This window comes from Lagopus muta, chromosome 15 (genome assembly GCF_023343835.1).
Source record: "Lagopus muta isolate bLagMut1 chromosome 15, bLagMut1 primary, whole genome shotgun sequence".
In the NCBI taxonomy this organism is placed as follows: domain Eukaryota; kingdom Metazoa; phylum Chordata; class Aves; order Galliformes; family Phasianidae; genus Lagopus; species Lagopus muta.
Genome location: NC_064447.1, coordinates 11547827 through 11570387, shown reverse-complemented (window position 1 = coordinate 11570387; position 22561 = coordinate 11547827). Strand labels below are relative to the sequence as shown.

The window sequence follows — 22561 nt, the reverse complement described above, 5'->3', positions numbered from 1 at the left end:
AAATGCTTATCCATCTGTGGAATTATTTTTGAATGAATAAGTTTGTAGACTTTCTTTAGCTGGGTTATTATTTGCTCTTTTGGAACATTCTTTGCTTTCACAGTCGTTTTGTTCTTGCTACAGAGGAAATAAAGCAATGTGTATTTTTCTCCCTGGTGAGGTTTGAGGCAACCTTATATTATAAAATAACCAAAGATTGATAATCACAAAGGCTGCAAAGGGAAAGCCTCCACTTTATTTAGAAGAACATCTGTGCTTTTAAAGAAGAAAAAAAATCTTTCTTTTGGTAGGAAAAATCTTTGTTTAGATTCTGAGCTCTGCTGTGTGAGTGATTTTGCCCTGCTTTTATATCTTCCAGTGTTCTAAACATATAAATGAAATTTTATTTCCTTCTGAATCTCTGTGACCCGAGCAGCGTGACTTTTATTAAGGAATGCATCCTCTTGTAGAACAAAAAGAAAAAGTAGCATAGTGTGGTCAGGAGGGTGGGGAACTTGAGACCATATGGAATGGACCTGAGGCCCCTGATAACCTATTTCTGAAAATATTATTCTGACAAGTCATTCCATATGTTTGGTTGAGTTAGTTGTTGGAAGAAGGCTGTGGGGTATCTTCTTGCTTTTTCAGATCCACTCTCCTTATGTAAAGACTTGGAAGCAGCAGACCTTTGGGAGCAAGGTAGCAATCTGGATCCCAAAACATGTTCCACATATAAATATATAAATAGAATGCGGCAAGAGTTGACCTTGAGCTTAAAACACTGCTCAGGAAGTGCATCTTGGTTTGAATAGGAGTTTCAGCAACCGAGAACAAAAGTGCCTATTTAGTTCAATGTTATAAATATCTGTGGAAGCGCTCTCTTAAGCCCTCATAAATTGTTCCATGCCTGTAGCATCAAGGATCTGAGGACAGTTTTTGAAATTTGGATGATTTCTGTTTTTTTTGAAGTTCAACTGATGTTTAAATGTAACAAATTTTAATCCTCGTTCTCAGAGTGGATTTGCTGGAGAAAGCTTTGATCAACACCTTGCTTATCCAGTAACTGCAAAAATGCATTTGCATGGCTTTAAGCTGTCTTGTTCAGATCTATATAGGCACTCTTATATACATGTTTTGCATAATGATGGCCAGTTTGGTGGCCTGTACACATCTACTGGCACCAAATGCCTCTGACGCAGAAGCCCTTCCTTTCATTGTGAAGGACAAATCAACCATGGAACACTTTCAGATTTCTCATTTGCTGATTCTCCATGAGGACAGATTTAAATTCTTTCAGGAAGATCCCAGGGTTTTAAAGAAGCAGCCAGGCACAGTACATATCCAACTGTTAGGACATCTCTAAAATCCAGCAATATTTATTACTTACCTGATCTAGTATTTGATCTGGTGGCTGGGAACTGAATCTGATGATCTTTGAGGTCCCTTCCAACTCAAGCCATTCTCTGATTCTGTGATTTTAATGAATTTGCCAGATAACTATCAGTGTTCTCCCGAACCTAAGTTGATATTAGAAGAATCCAAATTTTGAAGCTAACCTAAAATTTAATAATGATTTTAGCTTTATCAGAACTGCTTATGAGATTATCAGTATATGTGTGCAAGTGCCTACTCCCAAGGTACTGCTTTACAGCATCAGCTTAAATAGATGCTCTGAAGTCATTTGTGACTATTTTCTTTATCCCTTTTATTCAAGTCTGGTAAAGGACAGAGAGGAATGTATTTTTTTATTTATTTTTATTTTTTTTTTAATTATCACCATTTCATTCCTAAGTAGAAGTTTTCAAACTTTTTACAAGTACGAGAAGCAGCAAATAGATTGATTGATTGTCAGCAGTGTGATTTTATTTGTCCTTTAACCATGTAAGGAGTTAAGAAATTAATGTATTAAAAAAAAAAGCCACATTTGATGGAACATTTGAAAATAGAGAGTGGCAGCATTTTATTGTCTCCCATTTCTCTTCCTTTCCTGCTGCTTGACAATAAACCACAATCTGCTGGTGAGAGCTACAACATCTAAAATACCAGCAGTTCTGATCTACACAACACAGCCATATTCTCTGAACTTTTATCTTTCCAGTGAGTTTTCATATTGCTGCACTGATAACTGACAGTTCGAGTTTATTTGACATCCACATAGTAATGTATGGTTTATTAATTTATATTTATTAAGAAAGCAAGTGATGCAAAGTGTATGCAAAGTGCATGCAAAGTGCCAGGGCAGCAAGATGCTAATAGTTTCTTTTTGTCCTCAGCATAGCATGACCCTTGCTGTCTGCTGCAGGAATACACGAGCAGCAAAGCATCACTGTCCAATCTCAAACCTGTTTCCTCCCCTAAGTGCATGCCTGTTTATATTTAGAAGGATGCTTCTCTTATGATGCACTTTAGTGCATCATAAAAATATTACAGCCTCTTAAAAATCATCTCCGCTGATGAGTTACTTTAAAATCTTTCCAGACACAAACATGTTTCAGATGCTCCAGCTTAATAAAACCCACAGGTTCTAGGTGCTGCTGCCGTGGGATTCTCCTCCTGGTGCCCCTCGCTCTGCTTTGAGGCTGACTCTGAGGATGATAGATTCCTCTGCTAGACCACAGATTTTTTTCTTTCCCCTTTTAACTGCTGTTGAATAAGATTACACACTCTATCCTCTTATATAGCCAATACTAAAGCTATCTGGTGAATTGAAAAGCCACCTGAGTGTTCTCTAGCTAGAATAGCTTGAGGCTCTATATTTTTTCATGTTAAAAGCTCTAATGATGTGCTGGATGATAAGTTTCTGGGCAGAAAAGAACCCCTTGCTGTGCATGGGGGAAGGTCAGGTCGGTGACAGAGACTGAACTGCCAAATTGCTTTTTTTTTTTTTTTTTTTTTTTTTGCACCAGGAGTTGTGAGAAGGGAATTTCAGAGTGTTGGAGCAGAAATCTGGTCTGCTTTTAAAGTGAGCTGCTGAGTCATCACAGCGAGCTGTGTAACTGAGAGCAGTGGCTTAATATCCTTAGAACTGCATGGGACAACACTGGACATTTGTTGCTACACTACAGAAACTAAACTAAAGTCCTAAAATACAGAGATTTGTAGAACTTAGCTAGTAGGAAAGAGGGGAACAAGTCTGGTTTGCAGAGCTGGGCTGCCAGCAGCAGTTGCTGGGTCACTAAGGACCTGTAGAAAAAGGGCAAAATCAGGAAGAAAACTGCGTCTGCCATCCCTGTCCCATCTGTGGAGCGAAACTGGAGAGTCTGGAGTGAAGCCAGCATGAGCTCCACCCTCATCCCTGTGATGGCTGCACAAATACCTCTGATCCTACGCCAACATCATCAGGCCCCTGTGTCTCACTGTGCCTCGGGTAGATCCTAAAAGCTCTCTACAAGTTTTTAGAAGCTTCTGAACCTGTATTTTAGGCTCTGTTTTATGTAATGCAGTATAGAAAGCTCTTCTGTGCTGTAGTATCCACGCACAAAAGGGTATAAGTCATCTTGTGGCTAGAGCTGAGTTCTCCATTAATCTTTCCCTAGGGCTAAAACTAACAGCTCTTGCAGTCTGTGAAGTCTTTACAAAGGAGGGAAAAAAGCTGTTACAAATGTGGCTGTTATTTGTTTAAACATTTGGAAACATTTATAATGTGATGCTAGCTGTTCTTTTCACCCGTGCTCCTATTCTTCTGTTTGTATATATTTCAGTGAATCCTTTAAAACTTGTCAGGCAAGAATAGTTTAGCTAGGTAAAACTAAGACTGTGAAGGAGCATGATTGTTGCCTATAAATACTTAAGGAGTTAAAAATCACAGAAGGAGAAAAGAGATATTTAAGCCAAAAGACAGCTTTGGCAGAGGAACAAATGGGGTACATTGGTTAGGAATGCATTTCAGCTGGGTATTCGGAGTGCTTCTAGTAGGTTGAACAAAGCTCTAGGAAACGTTCCAACATGAAAGTGAAGTCTAAAATGCTCAGTGCTCTTACTGCTACCCAGCATGTTCAGAAACAGGAGATGGGGGAGGGCTGACTCACAAGGTGCGTTGCAGTCCTGCCCCAAGCACAGCTAGCTGGAAGCTCCATGCACATGATGCATCTTCTTACCAAAGGTTTACATAGTTTTACAGAGACTGAGCCTTAGAAGAGAAAACAGGAAAAATGCATTCATTATGCATCTGCTGAACTTAGTCACACGAGTATTTTCACCCTTCAAACTGACCAGCAAGTTCCTGACATGAAGTGTATTTTGAATGGTTTGCAGGGTTGCAAGGTTGACTGGGTAAAACACACTCTGTAGGTTAATTATCTTTGGGTAACTTTAGCTTTTAGAGTTAAAGGCACCCAAAGTCCTGTTGTAACATGTATGGTGTATCACACAGGCCTAAGGGAGGCGTGGGGGTTTTCAAACTCTTGTTTGCTTTTTGGCATGGGTGATTCAGCCAAGAGGTGTTGGTGAAATTTTCAGTAAGAGCTACTCTTCACCTAATCCACCCTCACACGCCATGTATTTAATCTGTGATCTGCTTACTGTAGTTCTGTTGTTGCTGTATTGGCTTTTTATTCTTTCTCTCTTTTTGGTTTACTTGCAGTGGAAATGAATCATGCATTTGATGTGATGTGGGCAAAGCTGGTCACGTCGACAGGAGTGTATTGAGTCAATAAATATAACTGACCTAGATCATTCACTTGTTTTGATTGTACTGTGTTTTGTAAACCTTTCCCATGTCTGGTGTTTTATTCATATGTCATGATGTCTGATGTCTAGATCAAGATGAGGACCGTATATATAAGAATTTGCTTGAGGTGATTGATTCAAGCAACTAGGCTGCTTTCACTATAAATTTGATCCAGAAAGTGAAATTTTTGTTGTTGCTTCCTTACTATTTTGAATCTACAGCCTCTCAAAGGTTGGAAGATCAGAAATGATATGTACATTTGAGGATTCTTAAGATATCCACAGGTACTGAATAGTTGTAACAGTTCTTCATATGCCAACTCTGTAATTAGATTGCTAATTGTTTTATAAATACACAATTTTGTCTCAAAATGCTCCATCTGGAGTTTTAGTATTAGCTGTCAAACTAAATAAATGTGATCAAGACAGGAAAATCTCTTATTTTTCTTTATGTTTATAAACCTGTGCAGAGATCTGTACAGTACACAGCAGTGTACAGCAACATCACCTATTTACCTTTTCTTGATAAATTCATACCATTCTTGCTGGAATAGAAGTGAGAAAATGAAATGGTAACCTGTATTATCTTAACGCTCTTTCACTGTATAATCTGTTAACATACAGTCTGATAAGTAGGGAACAAGTGAGCAGTGTTTTAGGGCACAGCTTTACGATGGATAAACATATTTTTTCCATATTTGTGTAGTGATACTCTCAGGCCCACAGGTGGTTGTCAACATTTGCCAGTCTGTTGATCCGGCTCCAGGTCGTGTTGTGCATCCTCTACTGAAAAGGGAAAGGGAAATTAATCTTCTATTGATCAGGATCCAATTTCTGTTGTGTATGTTGTACTGGAAAGGGGAATTAATCCATTATGGAAAAAGTAGTATCTATTCCATTAGATAATTTGTATTTGTAAGGTCTCTTTTTTTCCCCTGAGCAACCTTGAGATGCCATGTGAGGGACATTTCTCCTTTTTGTGTTATGTAGGCTGAGATTGTATATCCTTGATGCCATAGTGTTCAATTATTTATATGTAATTTTTTTAGCTGCTGCTGTTGGACTCATCTCCTATTCTTCTTTTTTCTAATGCAGGTATCTGTAATTTGGAAAAGAAGCTTTGCATGTATCCTGCATAGTCATTGGAAAAGGCACTTCTGCAAATTTTGATAGTCTAAAAGTCTGTAGAAAGGTTGCAGGGAAGGTTTTCTAATCTTTTTCTTCCAGCTTAACTTGTAAACAGTTCCAAAGTTCTGCTACAGGTGCTCCATGTCTCCATTAGTTTAGCTGTAGGGTACTGGTGACCCTTACCTCAAAGTGTTTATTTTTTCTCTTAGATGAGTTTCCTAATGTAAAGAAGTAAATCCAGTTTGGGGTACCGACTCCAGTGAAATTTCTTTTTCGCTGAAAACAGGACATTGAGAAATATTGGCAGCAGTAATTAAGACAGAGTAGGAATGAGTAGCAGCCAGTATCCCATCCCAGCATTCCCAGCATTCCCAGCATTCCCAGCATTCCCAGCATTCCCAGCATTCCCAGCATTCCCAGCATTCCCAGCATTCCCAGCATTCCCAGCATCCCTGCCCTGTGTTATGTAAATCAGGTGATCTGGGTGTTTATTTGGGCAATTCTCACTCCTCTTGCTCATGATAACCTCAGTTGTGTTGTGTCATCAGCAGGCTGGGACCTATAAGCAATTTAATCTCACAGGCTTAAAAAATAAAAGTCGCTATTTTTCTCAAGTCTGATCTCAAGCTATTACTTCTTTTCAAGAGATAAATGCTTCCTCTCACCTCTTATTAGGGCTGGTTGGCACAGTGTCTGTCTGAGAGGAATTCGAGCATCCATGAAGCACTGCTGTTAATATTCTGCACTGCAAAAACAGATGTAGATAAACTTTGCATACCATAATGTAAGACCTGGGGAAGAAGCTCATGTTTATACATTTCTAAAGGGAAAAGCACATTTTGTATTTTTGTGTTTTGTCATATGGCCTGAGTCAGATTTCATCTCTGCTGGGAAAATTAAACATTCAAGTGACTTTGACAAAATCTGTGATGTTTTTAAACTGGAAATTAAAATATTTAAAATTTCTTGTACTCAATATGACTATGTATGTAGGGAGATAAAAACACTGATTGTGTCTTTCTGGAGATTATAGGGCAGTCTGCATAATTACAATACTTAAATAGCAGAGAGTTAAAATTCTACAGCTCATCACTATTAAAAGAAAAATAGAAGTCAGTGTTACAGACCACTCGGGACTGACTGACTCGCTGTCAGTCAGATGGTAGTTAAAAAGTGGAAGTTCACTGTGATCCAAGATCAGAGTTGTGCAGTCACACACAGGCACTGGTGATAAAAACAAATAGATGATGCAAGGGGCCATCACCCTTTTTTCTCTCTTCTCTTAACATATCTCTGTTTTTTGCAGAATTTCTGTGCATTCTGCACAATCTCCAGAGGAGCTCTTGTTTAGGGGAACCAAAAGACCCTGGATCTCCTCATTCCATTTTCTGTTTTTTTTTTAATTTTTATTTTCAAATTCTAATATGGAAAAATAATACTGATGGAAGTTAATATAATGGGCTGAGAATGGCAGTTCAGGAACTGCTTCATGAACAGTATGGGATCCACTGAAACAGCTCCAAGATGAACTCCTGCACGTGTGAGTTATGGTAACTGAGCATCAAAGGGCGGCTGGGGCTGTTCCCAAAAGCACTTCACTTGCTGGGCCCTAATAGATTCCAATAATCACAGGATGTCTAAGGAGTTGGTTTAGAAGCAAAGGAAAGATTGGAAATACTGTGAGGGTTGAGGCTAAAATAGGTACAGTATAAAATAAAGCAGAGAGCCTTTCCTGAAGGAAACTGCTTGGATCGGGATGTTTGCCTGTGGCAATCCTCTGTCCAGTCTTCTATTAGGGACTAGAATCAGATTAAGAGCACATCCCTTAAGTGATCTTCAGTGCCTTTCAGCCTTGTCTTTGCAGCTTCCTGCAAGTTCCCACAGATCTGTTATGTCTCATAGTTAGGCATCCCTTGCCCCAGAAGTCTGCACTTCTGGGGTTGGTATTCTTTCCTTAATACTGCTCTGGGGGAGAGAAGGGATTCAGAAGGCAGATAGAAAAGGAAGATTTTTTATTTCAAAGCAGGTATGAGATGGGTGGGAACAGTGGTCCCCTGACAGCAGATTCATCTCACTATGGCTGTATGTTCTTGCATTCATTCACACTGCTCTCATGTTTCAGTGTCTTTAATAAATATTTCCTAGTAGATATGAATCTAAGAAGTTGAAGCTCAATCGTTAAAATAAAGGATACGTGGGAAATTGAGCAGCCTTTTAATAATGCAAAATATCTATTGGGGACCACAGGCCAAAGTCTGATTCGCTGCATCGCATCATGGGAACCAGACCACAATGTTAGTCCTCATTTAATGAGGAGCCTGGCTGCTCTGCCATTCCAGCCTGTGGATTTCTTACAAAAAGGTGAGAGGATAGGGTGGTGTAGCAGAAATGGTAAGTGACTGAGCACCTGGTGGGAAGGCAGGGCCAACCTAGGGGAGCCCAGGTGTATTCAATGCACAGAGTGACCAGAAGGGGTGGGACCAGGATCCATCCCTTCCCAGACCTCATTTAAGGGTTGGCAGTGGAGGCAAGGGGCTCTTGCTGGAGATCCCTGTATGCTTGAGGCCTTTCAAGCAGCTTTTTCCTTTTGTTTGTGTCCACAACTGCTGCGTTTGGCTTATTCTCAGTTGCTGTAGCCTAGGACTTTGTCATTCCACTATTATTGCTTTATATTTTTATAATGTGCTTTCCATCATGTTATAGCATTACAGGTAGGCAAACAGATCCCACATTACAGCTTTATTGAGACTGTTACCACAAAGTAAGACCAAATTTCTCCTTTGGTACCTTGACCTGCCACAAAACAGAACTACAGGCTGTATTCTGCACAGATAGCTCTGGGAATGTCCTGGTTGGGTGTTATTTGGCATGGTTGGGAGAGAGTGAGTTACTGCAACAGAATTATTTGAGTTGCAGAGGGAAACTTGACCTGTCTTTGAATATGAAATATTCATGCTGTTTAGATAATACTTTGAAATGTTGGATTTTTTTATATATGCTTGTTACACTGGCAGCTGACCTTTGTATGATTTTACTTAGAATCCAAGCGCTAGCTGCTTTGGTGAGCTCTCAGTATCACATCTGCTCACCCATTCAAAATTGTTATCAAAAGACTGCTTTAAATAGATTTGTTTCAGGGATGGTATGAAATGAAAATAAGCACATACTTTGTTTAGATCCTTGTTATGGTTTTTAATAAAGTCAAAGCAACCTTACGTTTTCCTGGTTGCAGGCAGAGGAAAGTGCTCTTTTATTTCCCCTGCTTATCTGCTTGCTGCACAAAGAGCCTTTCCCATGGGGTGAACTCCTAGAGGTTACAACAAAGCTGGCTTCTGTTCCTGGGTTGTTTTTAGTATGGTTGAGCATACTAAAAACACACATTCTTCAGGGGAGCTGATAAGCTGAACAAGTGGTTTTCCTCTTTTCCAGATGAAGATAAGAAATTATCATTGCCAAATTAGTAACTTGTTTGTTGCTCTTTTAGCGTTTACTGTTGTAAACCTTCATCTTGTGCAAAAGGTAGTGGTGAGCAGTAAAGCTGAGGTTATTCTCGTCAATAACCAGTTGCTGATCTAATTGACGCTTGGTTTATACTTTTTCAATTGCTACCTGGCAGATTCCATCACGGAGATCTTCAGAAAGCAGATTAGCTACCCAATAATGTCTTATTTCCAGGAATACTGTGGAGCAGAACTAAAATCTTGCTGAAATCTTGCTTGTTGAGATCCCATGCAAGTTGTGTATGTATACTGTGTCAGGTTAATAGAGCATATTTATGGGAAGAAGCACACGTGCATTTATCAGTTCCTTAAGCACTGCCCCTGGATTCATGAACTTATTCAGGTGTGCAGGTGGTATTTGTAACATTTCAGCATTGTACTGGATGCTTTCATTTCCTTTAGTACAATATTTGCTACCAATTACAAAAGAGTCAAAAGGCCAAAATTTTGTCATTCAACGATTCACAAATCTGCTGACTTTGTGACCTTTGAGGCCCATTACCAAAAACTTAGTCTGTCTAAGAAGGGAAACAGAATGTTGAACAGGGTTTGGTATGCTGGTTTTCGGATAAGCAAAGAATTTTCTGTCATTTGCTATTATTTAGGGCAATATCCTAAAAGAGGACATTGGGGTTTGCCAATTTCCCGTTCTGCTTACCAGCTAAAATGCTGGTTAGTCTGTCTTCATCAGAAGACATCTGATGAATTGGATTGGATTTGCATCAATTTAGTTTTACTTTCATTACTTTTCTCTGATTTACTTATTGGATTCGGTATCTTTAGAAATTTTTATTACTCTCTCATTCAAGCTAAAAAATAGCTAATTTTTCTCTTCCAAATGAGTTGCTTGAAGCAAAGTACCTGTGAATACATGGGTGTTTTAATTCACTTACTAAATGTACACAGACAAATTTTACAAGCAGCCTTTTTTCCATTTTTTAAGTGTCTGCTGACTGTTGCATAAGCTAAATTATTTACAGTACGGTGCCTCACAAAAGAGGAGCAGATTTAGGTTATTTACTTGCCTGATAAGAAAAGGGGATTGAAGTTGCTGCGATATGCTGCTTTGTTAATTTTATATTTGTTCCCCAGTGTGTAAAATCTTTTTAAAGAACTAACATGAGTACTGGCAGACTCTTTTGAAATAGCATGGAAGTGCGAAGATTAAACAAAACATGAAACGGTCTTAAAAATATAAGTCAGCAAGTGCTTGATAAAAATAAAAAATGCTCAACAATAGCAAACCTTTAGGATGCTTAATTTATTTGCTCTCTATTTGAGAGTGGCCTCTGCACTCCATCTGGGAGTAGTTCTGCGAGTTGTGTGTGTTTTGAATGATACCAAGCTGGGGGTATTGAAACAGTGTGTTTGCACAGTATAATGAAAGCCATCGAAAACGGTCATGCTGAAGATCTCCCTTTAATGAGGAGATTAAAATCCACGCTGAGGTTGAAGAATGGAATTTGCAGCTGTGTCACTCGACAAGATCTTTTACCTGAGGTGATTTGGTCCTTGCTGTTTGTGGATGTATGAGGCATTCACTAGTGGCTCTCTCTGCCCACACAGGTGCCACGGACCCATCTGACACCGCGGCTCCCATCATCGTCATCCCTCCGCAGAACACGAGCGTTGTAGCAGGGAGCAGCGAAGTCACATTGGAATGTGTAGCCAGTGCAAGGTATTGTAAAAGCAGAGGGGTCGTCAGCAGCTGATTGTAATGCCCTTTCCTTCGCTGGGAAGAACATAGCATGTTCTTTACATTCTTTATTAGTGAAGCAGACTGCAGCGTGTCCCTTGCTCTTCAAAGTAACCTTAGGAATAATCTTATTTGCCCAACATTACTGAATTAAACTTTGATTTTTTTTTTTTTTTCTTGGCAAAATAAGAATGTAGGCAGAGATACTTTCCCACCTGTGGCTTACCCAGTAAAGACAAGAATAGTGTTGTGCCATCAGCAAACACTCTTACAGAAATCATTATGTTTCAGTTAAGTAATATTTCAGTTATATTGCATATTGGCATGGAAGGTGATACCGTTTAAATCAACAGACTGTGCTTCCTAGTAAATAAATTAGGAAAGATCTCTTATGGAGTAATTTATTACAGATGTTCTTCGTTTACAGTGATTATTGCTCAACTGTTCATAATGCACCGTAACATAGAGTTCACAGCATTTGTTTTGTGCACGTGGCTGTTTCCACTGCATTCTGAAGGGAGTGAATAGTTGAGTCTCCAGCTGATAGGAGGACCAACTAATTTACATTCTCCTCTGAGGGCAGAGATGTTCTTGATATGGTTAATATTTTCCTGGTAATTGAGTTATAATGAAAGCACTTCCCATGCAGCTGATTCACATAACAATATTTACTTCTTTTGCTTAGAGAAATGAAATTATTAGTACTTAACTTCTATTGCTGTATCAATTAGCTGTACTTGCATAACGCCACTTGAGTAGTCTGTAGTTGAAGTGTAGAAGTTATGTATGCATTTACTTCTCAATAGCCAATGTCGGAGATAGAAGGAGCTTTAAAATCCGTGTATTACTGCAGACAAGATTATTCTGTAATGTTTTATTGTATTTTTTTTTAATCTCGGTAGACCTGTTGAGAGACTAAGCGTAATGTGGAAGAGAAATGGAATAAAAATCACCAGTGGAATTAGCAGTTTTGGGAGACGCCTCACGATCACCAACCCAACCTCTGCTGATGTTGGGATGTACTTCTGCGAAGCAGAACTGAGGGACAGCACAGAGGAACCAGCGAGAGCCAAAGCCTTCATTTCTCTAATGGGTAATTCTCAAGGCAGCGTGTTTTTTAGTAAAACAGGCTCTGGGCTGAGGTATAGTAGGAAATAAAATTGGTATTTTAATATTTCACTGACCTTACATTTGAACCTTTCTTCAGAGAACGGAACAAAAAGGGTAGAAGGGGGTTGTCTTCTAAATTAATTCAGCTGTTCCTCCCCATGAATATAAATTCATCAAACAGGTATTTTTAAACACGGATCTGAGTCTGAATCCCGTGTGAAACTATACATTTAATCAGAAGTTGGGGGAGCACAGTAGTAAAATCCTTATTGGGCAGCTTCCACATCTCAGCTTTTAGCTGCATTAAATCCTGATTAACTCCCAGCTTGCTTACATCTAGTTTTAATATGTCAAGTGCCTGTATTTCTGAAAGAAGCCTTTCAGGAGCACTGCTACGCATCGATTGTCATGAGAGGCAGCCAAGGGGCCAAGGACCTTCCTGGGCACACAGGCAGGCAGACATCTTTACTGAGGTGACAAAAAAGAGAGGGAAATAGCACTAAAATCAATGTTGCATGCTGGACTTCCAACTCCAAGAGAAGCTTTGGGCTTATTTTTATGAGAACATTTAGCCTGCTCTTGATGGAGGGATGGACCTGTTCCCACTATCACCTCTCTGCTAGAATTTTGCTGGAGCAGAATTTATTTGAAAATGTAGTTATCGTGCACGTCATGTTCTGACACAGCAGTACAAATGAGCACACTGGGCACAGTGTAGAGTTTTGTTTAGGATTTTTAGGATAAAGGAGACGTTTTGGAACAGTAAGCCAGAGCTGATTGTGTCAAGTCTGGCTTTTATCTAATAGTCACAGAAGCAACTGTGCTTGTGTCCTGGACAGGTTATTGCTCTGGCAGTGACACAGGTGTCGGTGTTGATCAGAATTCATGCCCATGCATTTCTGTAGAGCATTGCAGAGAGAATTCAGCACGCGATTCTGTACTCTCCTTCCAACTTCAGAAAATACAATTTTAAAGACTCCGCTGTGTGGTCTGTTTTCTACTAAAGCAATCTGAAGTAGTTTATGCTTAATGAGAAAACAGCTCTTCCCTCTGCAAAGCTGTGCTCTGGGTTCATTTGTAGCACTGAGTCTCTGTTGTATTTATCACCTACTGGGTGAAGTTTGGTTCCAGTCCTTTTTCTTTACACTCTGTTTTTAGAATTATTGCTTTGCAACTTCCCTGCCCCTTAAGGAGCAGAGACAGATTTCACTGACTTATGGTTTTGGTTTAAACTCTTCTATATTCATAAGATTTTATTGTAACTAGTTTAATTTTGCTGCTGTGGTGTCAGATCCAGCCTAATGCAGTACTTAAAGCAGCCTCTCGGTTAAGGTAGAAGATTCTTAAATACAGTTACAATAAAAGCAAGCAGCAATCATTGGGGAATCATATTAAAATAGAAACACTGCCTTTATTTAGTAGCTTATCTGCTCTCTTATTTTATAGATGTTTTATTTATTTCTTATCCAATTTTAGGGGGCTGTCAGGGAATGAAGTTATGAAAAGGCCTGTAGATAAGAACAAGCAGATGAAAGAAAGCAGAAACAAATTGGTTACCCATTACTTTTATTTCCTTCTGATGGAACAAGACACTTCAGTTGCAGGTGTTTACTCAGTGTGTCAGCAAAGCCTAGAAGATTTCTTTATTTATGAGTTTCTTCCTAGTGCTGGGGAATGGATCTCTAATTCTAAACAGAAAGCCAAATTAAAGGATTAATAGTTAATGCATAACTTATATTCAGCCTTAGAGTTCCTGAATGGATCCAGCCATTGTTTAATTAATCAAGAGATGGATTCTAGGGGACGGTACAGGCAGGATTCAAACCTAAGTATTTTTGTAGTGTATCCATCATAGCCTGTTGGAGCAGTACTCCTAGAGGCTCAGGAATGCTCATTCATTTGCGTACATAACATATTTACAGAGTATGCACATGAATAGTGACCTGATAATGAGCTGCACTTCTTTGTAGAATAATGCAGCACGGACTAAATAAGGGGTCTTGACTATTGGAAAAATTGAAATTGTGGTGATAGAAGAGGTTTGTTTTCAAAATGATTCAGAAAAGTCAAATAGAGACTCTCAGTAGGTGGTAATAAGAGCTTTGGTGGATCAGTAGAACAAAGTTTTGTTATTAACAGGTAGAATAGAGTCAGCAATAAAACAGATACTGATAATGCTGTAGAGTAGGACTGCATGAGCAAGGAAGACAGCCTGTGGGTCACACTGCAGTTCCCTCTGGATGTGGCAGAAAGCCTTCTGACATCTTCATATTGTTCCAGCGAAGATAAACAGAGGTGGTTCCAAACTCTGGTTTTATTAGCTGCGGTTGTTATAAATTTTTAAAGGGTAGCATGTTCCTCAGTTGGCAGAGTAACAGTTTGGGGAAGATTTGTTGCAGATTAGATAAGAGCGCATTTGTTTTATCGCCAACAGTTTGAAGATTAAGGAATTTAAGGAATCAACTCATGAGCAAACCAATTTGAAGACTGAACTAATCTTAAATTCTTTTGCTGCAGTTCTGCAAATTCCATTGTTGACAAATTGCAATCACCATTTTTAGATGGTTCTTCTATGGGAAAGTTATGTATATTATGAGCTCAGAAGAACACAAAAACCATACTGCTCTTCAAGTCAGATGCAGTCAGAAAGTAAAATCCCACAGGGGGATTTGGGGGATGTCCAGCTTTGCCTGTGATGTTCCTGGGAAGTTCCCATTCTCTCAGTTCTGCCAGCAGATGTGTTCCCTGGGTTGTTACAGGATTTTAGAATGCAGAGAGAGCACCTGGCAGCAGTGGAGAGTTGGTCATACCATGTAGTTTCCCAGATGTAATAATGTATCTTTCAAAAAGGAGTTTTTCCTGCCACAGGAATTTTTCCTGTAGCTGAGAGCATGCAAAGCACAAAGCAAGAAACTAGCAGGGCCTTTTCATCTGCTTCTGTTTTAACTTTATATTCATGCAAAGAGAAATCCTGCTTCAAGGACTCTGTTACAGCCACGTGTTCCAGCACAGGCAGCCTGCCCTGTTGTCTGGAGGTACGGACTTGGTTACCTACAAGGCACTCGCAACTTTCCAGTTCCACTCCTTTACAGGATATTCACCAAATAAATTAGTTTATGCTAATGTTAGAGAAAGGCTTCCATGTTTAGGTCTCAATTTTCCTCTTAAATATGCAGGCTTGAATTTGAGTGGTGCAGGATTTTCAGCTCTGGAGGAGCCCCTGGGGCTTTCTCTGTTCTTTCTGACTTTCATGTATGTATCTAGCATTAGGTCACACATCTCCAATGCAGCTTGAAGGGTATGTAATGGATGCTGACTGCTATCTTTTGAATGTTAAAATCAGTGACCATGTAACTCTGCGTGAGGGAAGTTAGAACAGTATCACATTTTGCAGACTCCCAGGGGCTTTGCAGAGCAGCCATCTTTCCACTGATGTCTGTAGTGGGGAGGAGGGCGGGGGGTGGGGGGAACAACAACAACAAAAAAAGCACCCTTAAACCTTCAACAACTATTAAAAGCATGCATTTATATTCAAATATTCATTTTCCCTTTTGGCTGTACTTGACCTTTTAGTTAAGATCACTCAAACACCAATACAATGTCTGAACATTGTAGTATCTGTTTCTTTCAGTCTGAGACGTGACCCCTCTCATTGCGTAGGACACTGCACTGCCACCAGTGTCATAGGTCCTTTCCTCTTTTAACTATTGTGATTGTATAATTTTAATCAAATGTTTGACCTGATACCAACAGGCTACTGTCATTCCTAGAAATTGCTGTGTCTTGGGGCCTGTGTCTGGCATGTTATATAGTTTGGAAGATGTCGTAATTTCACCACACACATTAAATTTCAACACTTGATCATTGCCTGCAACAGTAAATGTTCAAATCTGCACTATGTGATTCAAACCAAGCTTTATAAATATGTAATTGAGTCATATATACAGGCAACCAAAATACCCTTTCAGAATGCCATCTGACTCTTCCAAATATTGCTGCAATTTTATGGCCTCTTTCTGAAAGTTGTTCATCAGATGCTGTGTATAACCCAAATTCAGACACTGGTAGCTTGTGTTGGCCTGCAGCCCTTCAGACACACTCCTGGTGTGCAGATCATACATCTGACCCATTGAAAATATCAGGGGGCTTGATTTTGGTGCTCTGTGTCCTGTAACTGGAACACTTTTACCTTAATTTCTTCCACAGTCAGTGTTCAGTTGAAGCCACAGACCCTCACTTCCCAATAGAGAATGCCAGCACATTGGATCCTGCAAAGGACCTTTTGAGCATGCATGGTGCTCCCATATGGGGCATGCATGTGGGTGAAAAGCACAGCATGCATGGAGGCCACTGCTCCATTTTACTCAAAGCCCTGAGGGTATGCCTGCACCAGTACTGCTGTGATTCTGTCTTACCAAGACAAATTTTCCACGTATGTTAGACTGAGGATGTTGCAGCACTGTTGTCCATAGGTATTCTAGGTCTTCCAGAATTTCCTTACAGATTAGTACTGTCTTGCTGTCCAGCTTATCTCTAATTTTGGGTAGCTTCAGTTCACTGAGATTCAGTACATTGTGAAGCTGCTTCTTGGAAGCAATTTTGTGTCTGCGCTCATCACCCTAAAATAACATCTGACCACCCTTTGTACAGTTCTTGCCTTAGTCTTCAGCCCTCTTTTACCAATTTTAGCATTTGGTCAAGCTTCCAGCAGTTGGAATGGCTGGGAGAGTTGAGTTCAGTAGCTTTACTGTAAGGGAAAACCTGGATCTGGTCTTGAAGAAGACTGGAAGTTACATCTATTGGCAGACCTGCACTCTGAAAGTCCTCTGGGAATTGTCTGTGGCCTTTTGATTGCATTTTTCTGCTGTTCCAGCCTTTCTTCTGCCTTGTTTGCTTCGATTTCCTCCTGCTTCTTCCAAAAAAAGCTGATGTAAACCTTCCTTTTATAACATTACAGTCTTGTTTGCTAAGTGTCAGTTTGCAGTGGCTTGAGGTTCTTTGTCAGGCAATTCATTGCTTGACAAGCTCAAGAAAGCCTGTCTTAATACAGTAAGTTTCTCTGAGGGTAGCATAAGAGCTGGAATGGGATTTTAAAGAAGGAGATCGTAGGATAAGATTTTGGGAGAGACGTTGGGAAAATAGGTTGTGTAAATGTGCCAAGGACCTGTGCAACAGTAGTTCCTGAGCAGTGGTCCTGGAGTTACGAGTGTCTTTGAGGTCATGTTAAGTTGCTTTGCAGCTGAACTGCAGGCCCATGCTGGAGATAAATCTTCAAATTTATTACTAGTGCATGAATATGTTGCTGATCTAGGAGAAAGTTTGTGAGCTGGCAGCTGAAGGTTGCCAAGTTTGAAAACTGACCTGTTAAGATCAGGGTGCCATATAGGAAGGGAAGGTGTGAGAGGTGCATTCACTAACTCCCTAAAAGGAGCAAAATTGTGGCAGAGGAGGCATCTGTAGAAACCCAGAGCTAGAAGTGAACGTCCAGGTGTTAGAGGTATAGGTCTGGGTGCTGTTTTACTTCTTTGGATGCTGGTTTGGCTACCTGTCCCCCCTGTCTCCCCTCACAATCAGATTAAGTTGACGTAGAAGGAAATATTCAAGTTTTATTTTAAAAGAGAGAGACAGATGGAATTGTGCATCTGTGTATTCACATGCACGGACAAGTAAAGAGAAAAGCTTGGAGATCAAAAAGATAAAATTCCTAAACATGGAATTTGAGGAGAACATCAGACAAGGCTTGAAGGATGGAGTGGGATGGAGGAGAATACTGAGAGTTAGAATGCACTAAGATGCATTGCAGAGGGCTCAGCAGTGTGGATGATCAAACATGTCAAACTGCATGCCATCAGTGAATTTCAATTAAACGTTCGGCTTTCCAATTTGTTGTTTGGATTAATGCATGAGATCATATGCAATAAATCACAACTTATTATGTATGTTTATTAATAGCTTTATATTTAGGCAGTGAGGATCAATAATGTTAACACATGTATATTATTAGAATGCCATAAATCATGCAGCTCATTTCATTGGTTTTCCTGGATAAATGAATATTCAGGCTATTTTGCAACCTCACCTCCTCCCTGTAAGATTTTGAAAACGTATTGATTGACTTTATTTGGAATGAATACAGAGCTGTAATATCCACTGGTGCCCAAAAGAGGCCCTGATTCTGTACACTCAAGCAAGTATTTTATTGCAGTTAGCGGGAAGGAGTGCATTGCAGTGCTGGTGTTAATGATGTGTACCTACCTGCTGCTGCTCTGCTCTGCTGGATGAGGGTGGCAACACATGCTATGCAGGTAGCAGGAGAAACAGGGGAGTTCTATGGGATAAATTAATACAGTTTTGTTTTAATTTACCAAAATAGTGATTTTCTATCAGTAACACAATCTGCACGTATGATTGGGGAATAGATTTGAGAGAAGATCAGCTCAGATTCGTTGTCACTTGCTGCCTTCTTTCAAACATCCTTGAATTCCTTAAATTGAAAATACAACATCATCACCTTACATGCTACTTTTATTGTCTTTTCTGTGTAACTGAACACTTAGCAGTGAGTTTGTCTATGCTACAATAGAACTCTAGCTATAATCAAATAAAATGATTCTAAAAACAGTACTCAGATGATAATTACATCAAGTAGACTATGACAGTTTTTAGTTACCATGATTATTACTGCAACCTTAATGCCTATGGGACTTTGACAAGATACTCTTCAATTTTATGCTGCAGAGAAGAAAGAGTAACATGATGGGATACTGTACCATTTCAGGAATCTTGTCTTTGTTTAATTAAATGTCTAATATGTTTCCTTAAGTCCTGATAATAAAGTGTGGACTTTTATGACTATTGCTATAACTTCAATTAAAGCATTAAATCTGTTTGCTTTCAAGAAATAAAACAGTTGAGCAGAATTTTTTTAATTATACAGCGCTTATCCTGTGATGTTGGCTCTCTGACGTGCCATGACACATTATTTGATATGCTTCATGCCTTCATGAGGTGGAATTCAGTTTAGATACTGAAGCAAACTATCCAATAAAATGGTATGTTGTAAATATAAACCTTTATAAACCTCTTGGGAAGGCCTTTCTGAACGAAGAATTAAAATGTTCCATGATTCAGACCTATAAAATGAAAAGCAGTCCCTGCTCTGAGTATTAATTTGCAGTGCAAAATGCTAAATCTTACCTAACATTGACTCGATGCTTTGGAATTCGTACTCAGCAAAGCGAGAATTTGTTGGCTTTTTTATGATGCTTTTACTACCAAAAAAAAAAAATCCTCCAAGTAGAAACTCAGACCAAATAGGCAGTTCGTAATACACCATATTAAATAAAACGCGTGCAGACCCATCGTATGAATGTCATTATGTCACCTTCTATTTTTCATTTTACTCTGGGTTTCTCTGCTTACTTTTGTTTGTTTCCTCTGTTCTGAAGAACCACCATATTTTACTGCGGAGCCCGAGAGCGTGATTCTGGCTGAAGTGGAGAAAGATGTGGACATCCTGTGCCAAGCAATGGGTGAGTGTGGACAAGTATTTGAACTTGAGTCAAAAATACGTATATCCTGTACTGAGGAAAGCATCTGATATCTACTTTTCGTGTCTTGAGGCCTGTGCATCATTGCCAGCTATTGCAGATCCAGGTATAAGGCATGTGGAGGGTGTTTGTCTTTGGAAAACGTGCTATAAATTGCTGCATTACAAACTTTGGAGCCAATAGATTTGTTCAGGTAAAAGTATGGTTGTGGAACCAGTCGTTGCATTGCGAACAGTCAATATTTCAGCAATTCCTCTTCTCTACAAGTTATGGAATTTCTATAGTGTCTGTCAGTAGCTCTGACATTTAAGTGTAGATAAGAGTGCTGCAGGAGGAGTGGTACAGGTGGTTTTTAATTGGCTGGTGTTTTAATTACATCAAGGCCTTCAGATGTTAAAAATTCCACTTTAGACAAACTGCTGTTTAAGATTTAGTTCCAGAGAAATAGAAGCACGTCCTATTTTAGCACTCCAGAAAGACATCATAGTGTTGTGATTGGAGCCGGCTTGACTCTATCATTGAATTGCTGTGTGACTTTGGCAAGCAGCTTAACTTTTTGGTGTCTCATTTTCCCTGATGCTGTGTTTTACAGGCAGTACACATAAAAATGCAGCCTTGAGCTTCTTAAGTAAAAAGTATACTATATATTTTTTAAAAAACCTGCACCCAGTTCTAACTGACAGCTTCTTTGGATGGGCTCCTTCTTCAGATCAGAGCCAAAAAATAAATTCTTGCATATCTATTTTATTTGCATCAGGATTTAAATGTTTTTTTTTGCTTTGCATAGGAAAGAATCAACACTGCTTTTCTGAAGGAAGCTTTGCAAACATGTTATCACAATAAGGAAGCGTGCATGTAAGGATGCTCCAGCTGATTTGGAATTTCAGAAGTCTTTGATGAGGTTTCTTATCAAAGGCACTTACAGAAAAGAAACTATCAGGTTATAAGAGACAAGGTCTTGTTGTGAATTAATAGCTTTTTAAAGAGAACAAATGCTCGGTTCTCAAAGCTAGGGCCTAGAGTTCCCCAGGATTCGGGGCTGTTCAATATACAGAGTGAACAGTGAAAATGGAACTGTTTGGCAATTGTATAAAATTATTCAAAACAGCCAACATTAAAACTTAATGCAGGAGAATCGTGAAGTGTTTGCATGATTTGAGCTTACTGGACAAGTAAGCTGGCAGCTAACATTTTTGAGAGAGGTGAAATTAGCTCTTACTATGCTGAAAAGCTGTATCTTCTGCAAACATCAGTTCTGTGTCAAGCGGAGGATTGAAGTGCTGGGTGTTGGGAAGGTGGAAATAATGTTCTGTCATTGGGCTGCTCTTGCTTTTACTGCCTGAGCATCCGAGACAAGGCAATTTCAAAGGAAGGAGGAGTGACTAGATAGACCTTCAATCTGACCACATACAACCGACTTTATTTTTATAGTGTGTTATGACAAATAGATTAGCATTTTTATATTGGAGGAGATTTTCCATGTAGCAGGATTAAAAACAAGTGTTTTATTATTATTTGTATTATTATTGTATTATTATGTATTATTATTAAAAACATTCAGAGATTTCTGAAAAACGCTTCAATATCACAGAGCTATTTGGGAAATCTCTGACACTCTCTCTGCTCACTGTCACTGGAAAAGCTTTCTGCTGTCTCAAATGTTCTTCATGAATTAACAAGAAAGAAGAAAAAACAATCCTGGAACATCAGAGAGACAAGGTGTTGGCTTCTAAATTCTTCCTTCCACCCTACCTCTTCCTTTGAGCACTTTAGCTTCTGAAGAGTTTAATTGGGAACTCATACCTATTCTCAGTAGATGAGGTCTTATTGGAGGCACGGGCACCTGGCCTGGAACAAGTAACTTCTTTCTGCTGAACTCTACCCATGCATGTCTGATTTGTTGGTCACTGTGGTGCAGGAGCATGGAAACCTGTCTTCACATGCACTTCTGTGCTGAGCATCTCTAGCCCAGACTTAAAAGGGTCTTGCTTGTATATAGAGTATTAAGCAGAGGCCTTTTGATCTGTATTACATAGACCTAGCAAACACCAGCATTTATAAAGAGGGTAAGTGAAGGTTGCTGTCTCCCTCCTCAAAGTGGGAGCTAGAATAAGGCGTGTAGGGAACTGCAGAGCTGCCCTACACCTTCCTTGCAAATAGGAAGATGGATTGGATTTCTCGCGGCCCCATCAGGTTCTGTGCACAAAGCCCATTTGCTCAGGCTTTGTGCACCTTGAATGTGTGAGAGACAGATTAATTTCACAGTATAAGCAGAGATTAACTGTAAATAAAATTGCAACTTGCACAGACTAGCTTTATACTTCACTGTAATGGAGTTTCAGTGTATCAGACTGCACAGTAACCATGCTCTGCTGTATATCTTCCAGCACTTGCTGATGCTGCATGCATTTTCAATGGCTTTTCTTTAAATGCTTTTTCTTATTTGCTTATAGGAAGTTTTGGGCTGCAGGAATTGAAGGGGGTGTCTGGGGAGCATGGTTAATTGGACTTTAGTTCTACCTGTTTAGACAAGGAGATGGAAGGATGTTTTTGGGACACCCCAGTTGCCCACTGGGAGCTAGAGAGAAGACTGTAAAAAATAAATAACAAAAATGACACAATGAATATTTAGAGTCTTTCATCCAGACTCTTAAATAAGTGAAATTTGGCAGAGAGACAAACATCTGTTTCACAGATGGGGAAACTGAGCCTTGGCTTGCATAAATCATTTGCCAAGGTTACAGAGAAAGTGGCACAGCCCAAACCAGTCTGTCTCCTTCCCCTCCTCCTCCATAGAACCAGATTGATTTGTCAGCCCATCTTTGGGAAAGAAAAAAAAGAAAAGAAAAAAAATAGAGCACTGTGTACATGCTGAGAATTAAGCTTATTTTACTTAATATTATGTTATTTTAGGCCACTCTGTAATCTCT

At 39.5% G+C, this 22561-nt stretch overlaps 1 protein-coding gene across 7 annotated transcripts in view; it reads left to right on the top strand.

The window, feature by feature from the left end:
- SDK1 (sidekick cell adhesion molecule 1) overlaps window positions 1–22561 on the top strand; it is a 365693-nt gene that overhangs the window by 204426 nt on the left and 138706 nt on the right. For 6 of the 7 annotated variants that reach the window (XM_048961334.1, XM_048961331.1, XM_048961335.1 and 3 more), the window contains 3 exons: window positions 10842–10953; window positions 11874–12064; window positions 19530–19613. In XM_048961334.1, coding sequence (XP_048817291.1) covers window positions 10842–10953; window positions 11874–12064; window positions 19530–19613 — 387 coding nt within the window. Of the gene's footprint in view, window positions 1–8307; window positions 8487–10841; window positions 10954–11873; window positions 12065–19529; window positions 19614–22561 lie in introns of those variants that run through there. The other variant, XM_048961339.1, reaches the window with a different exon arrangement.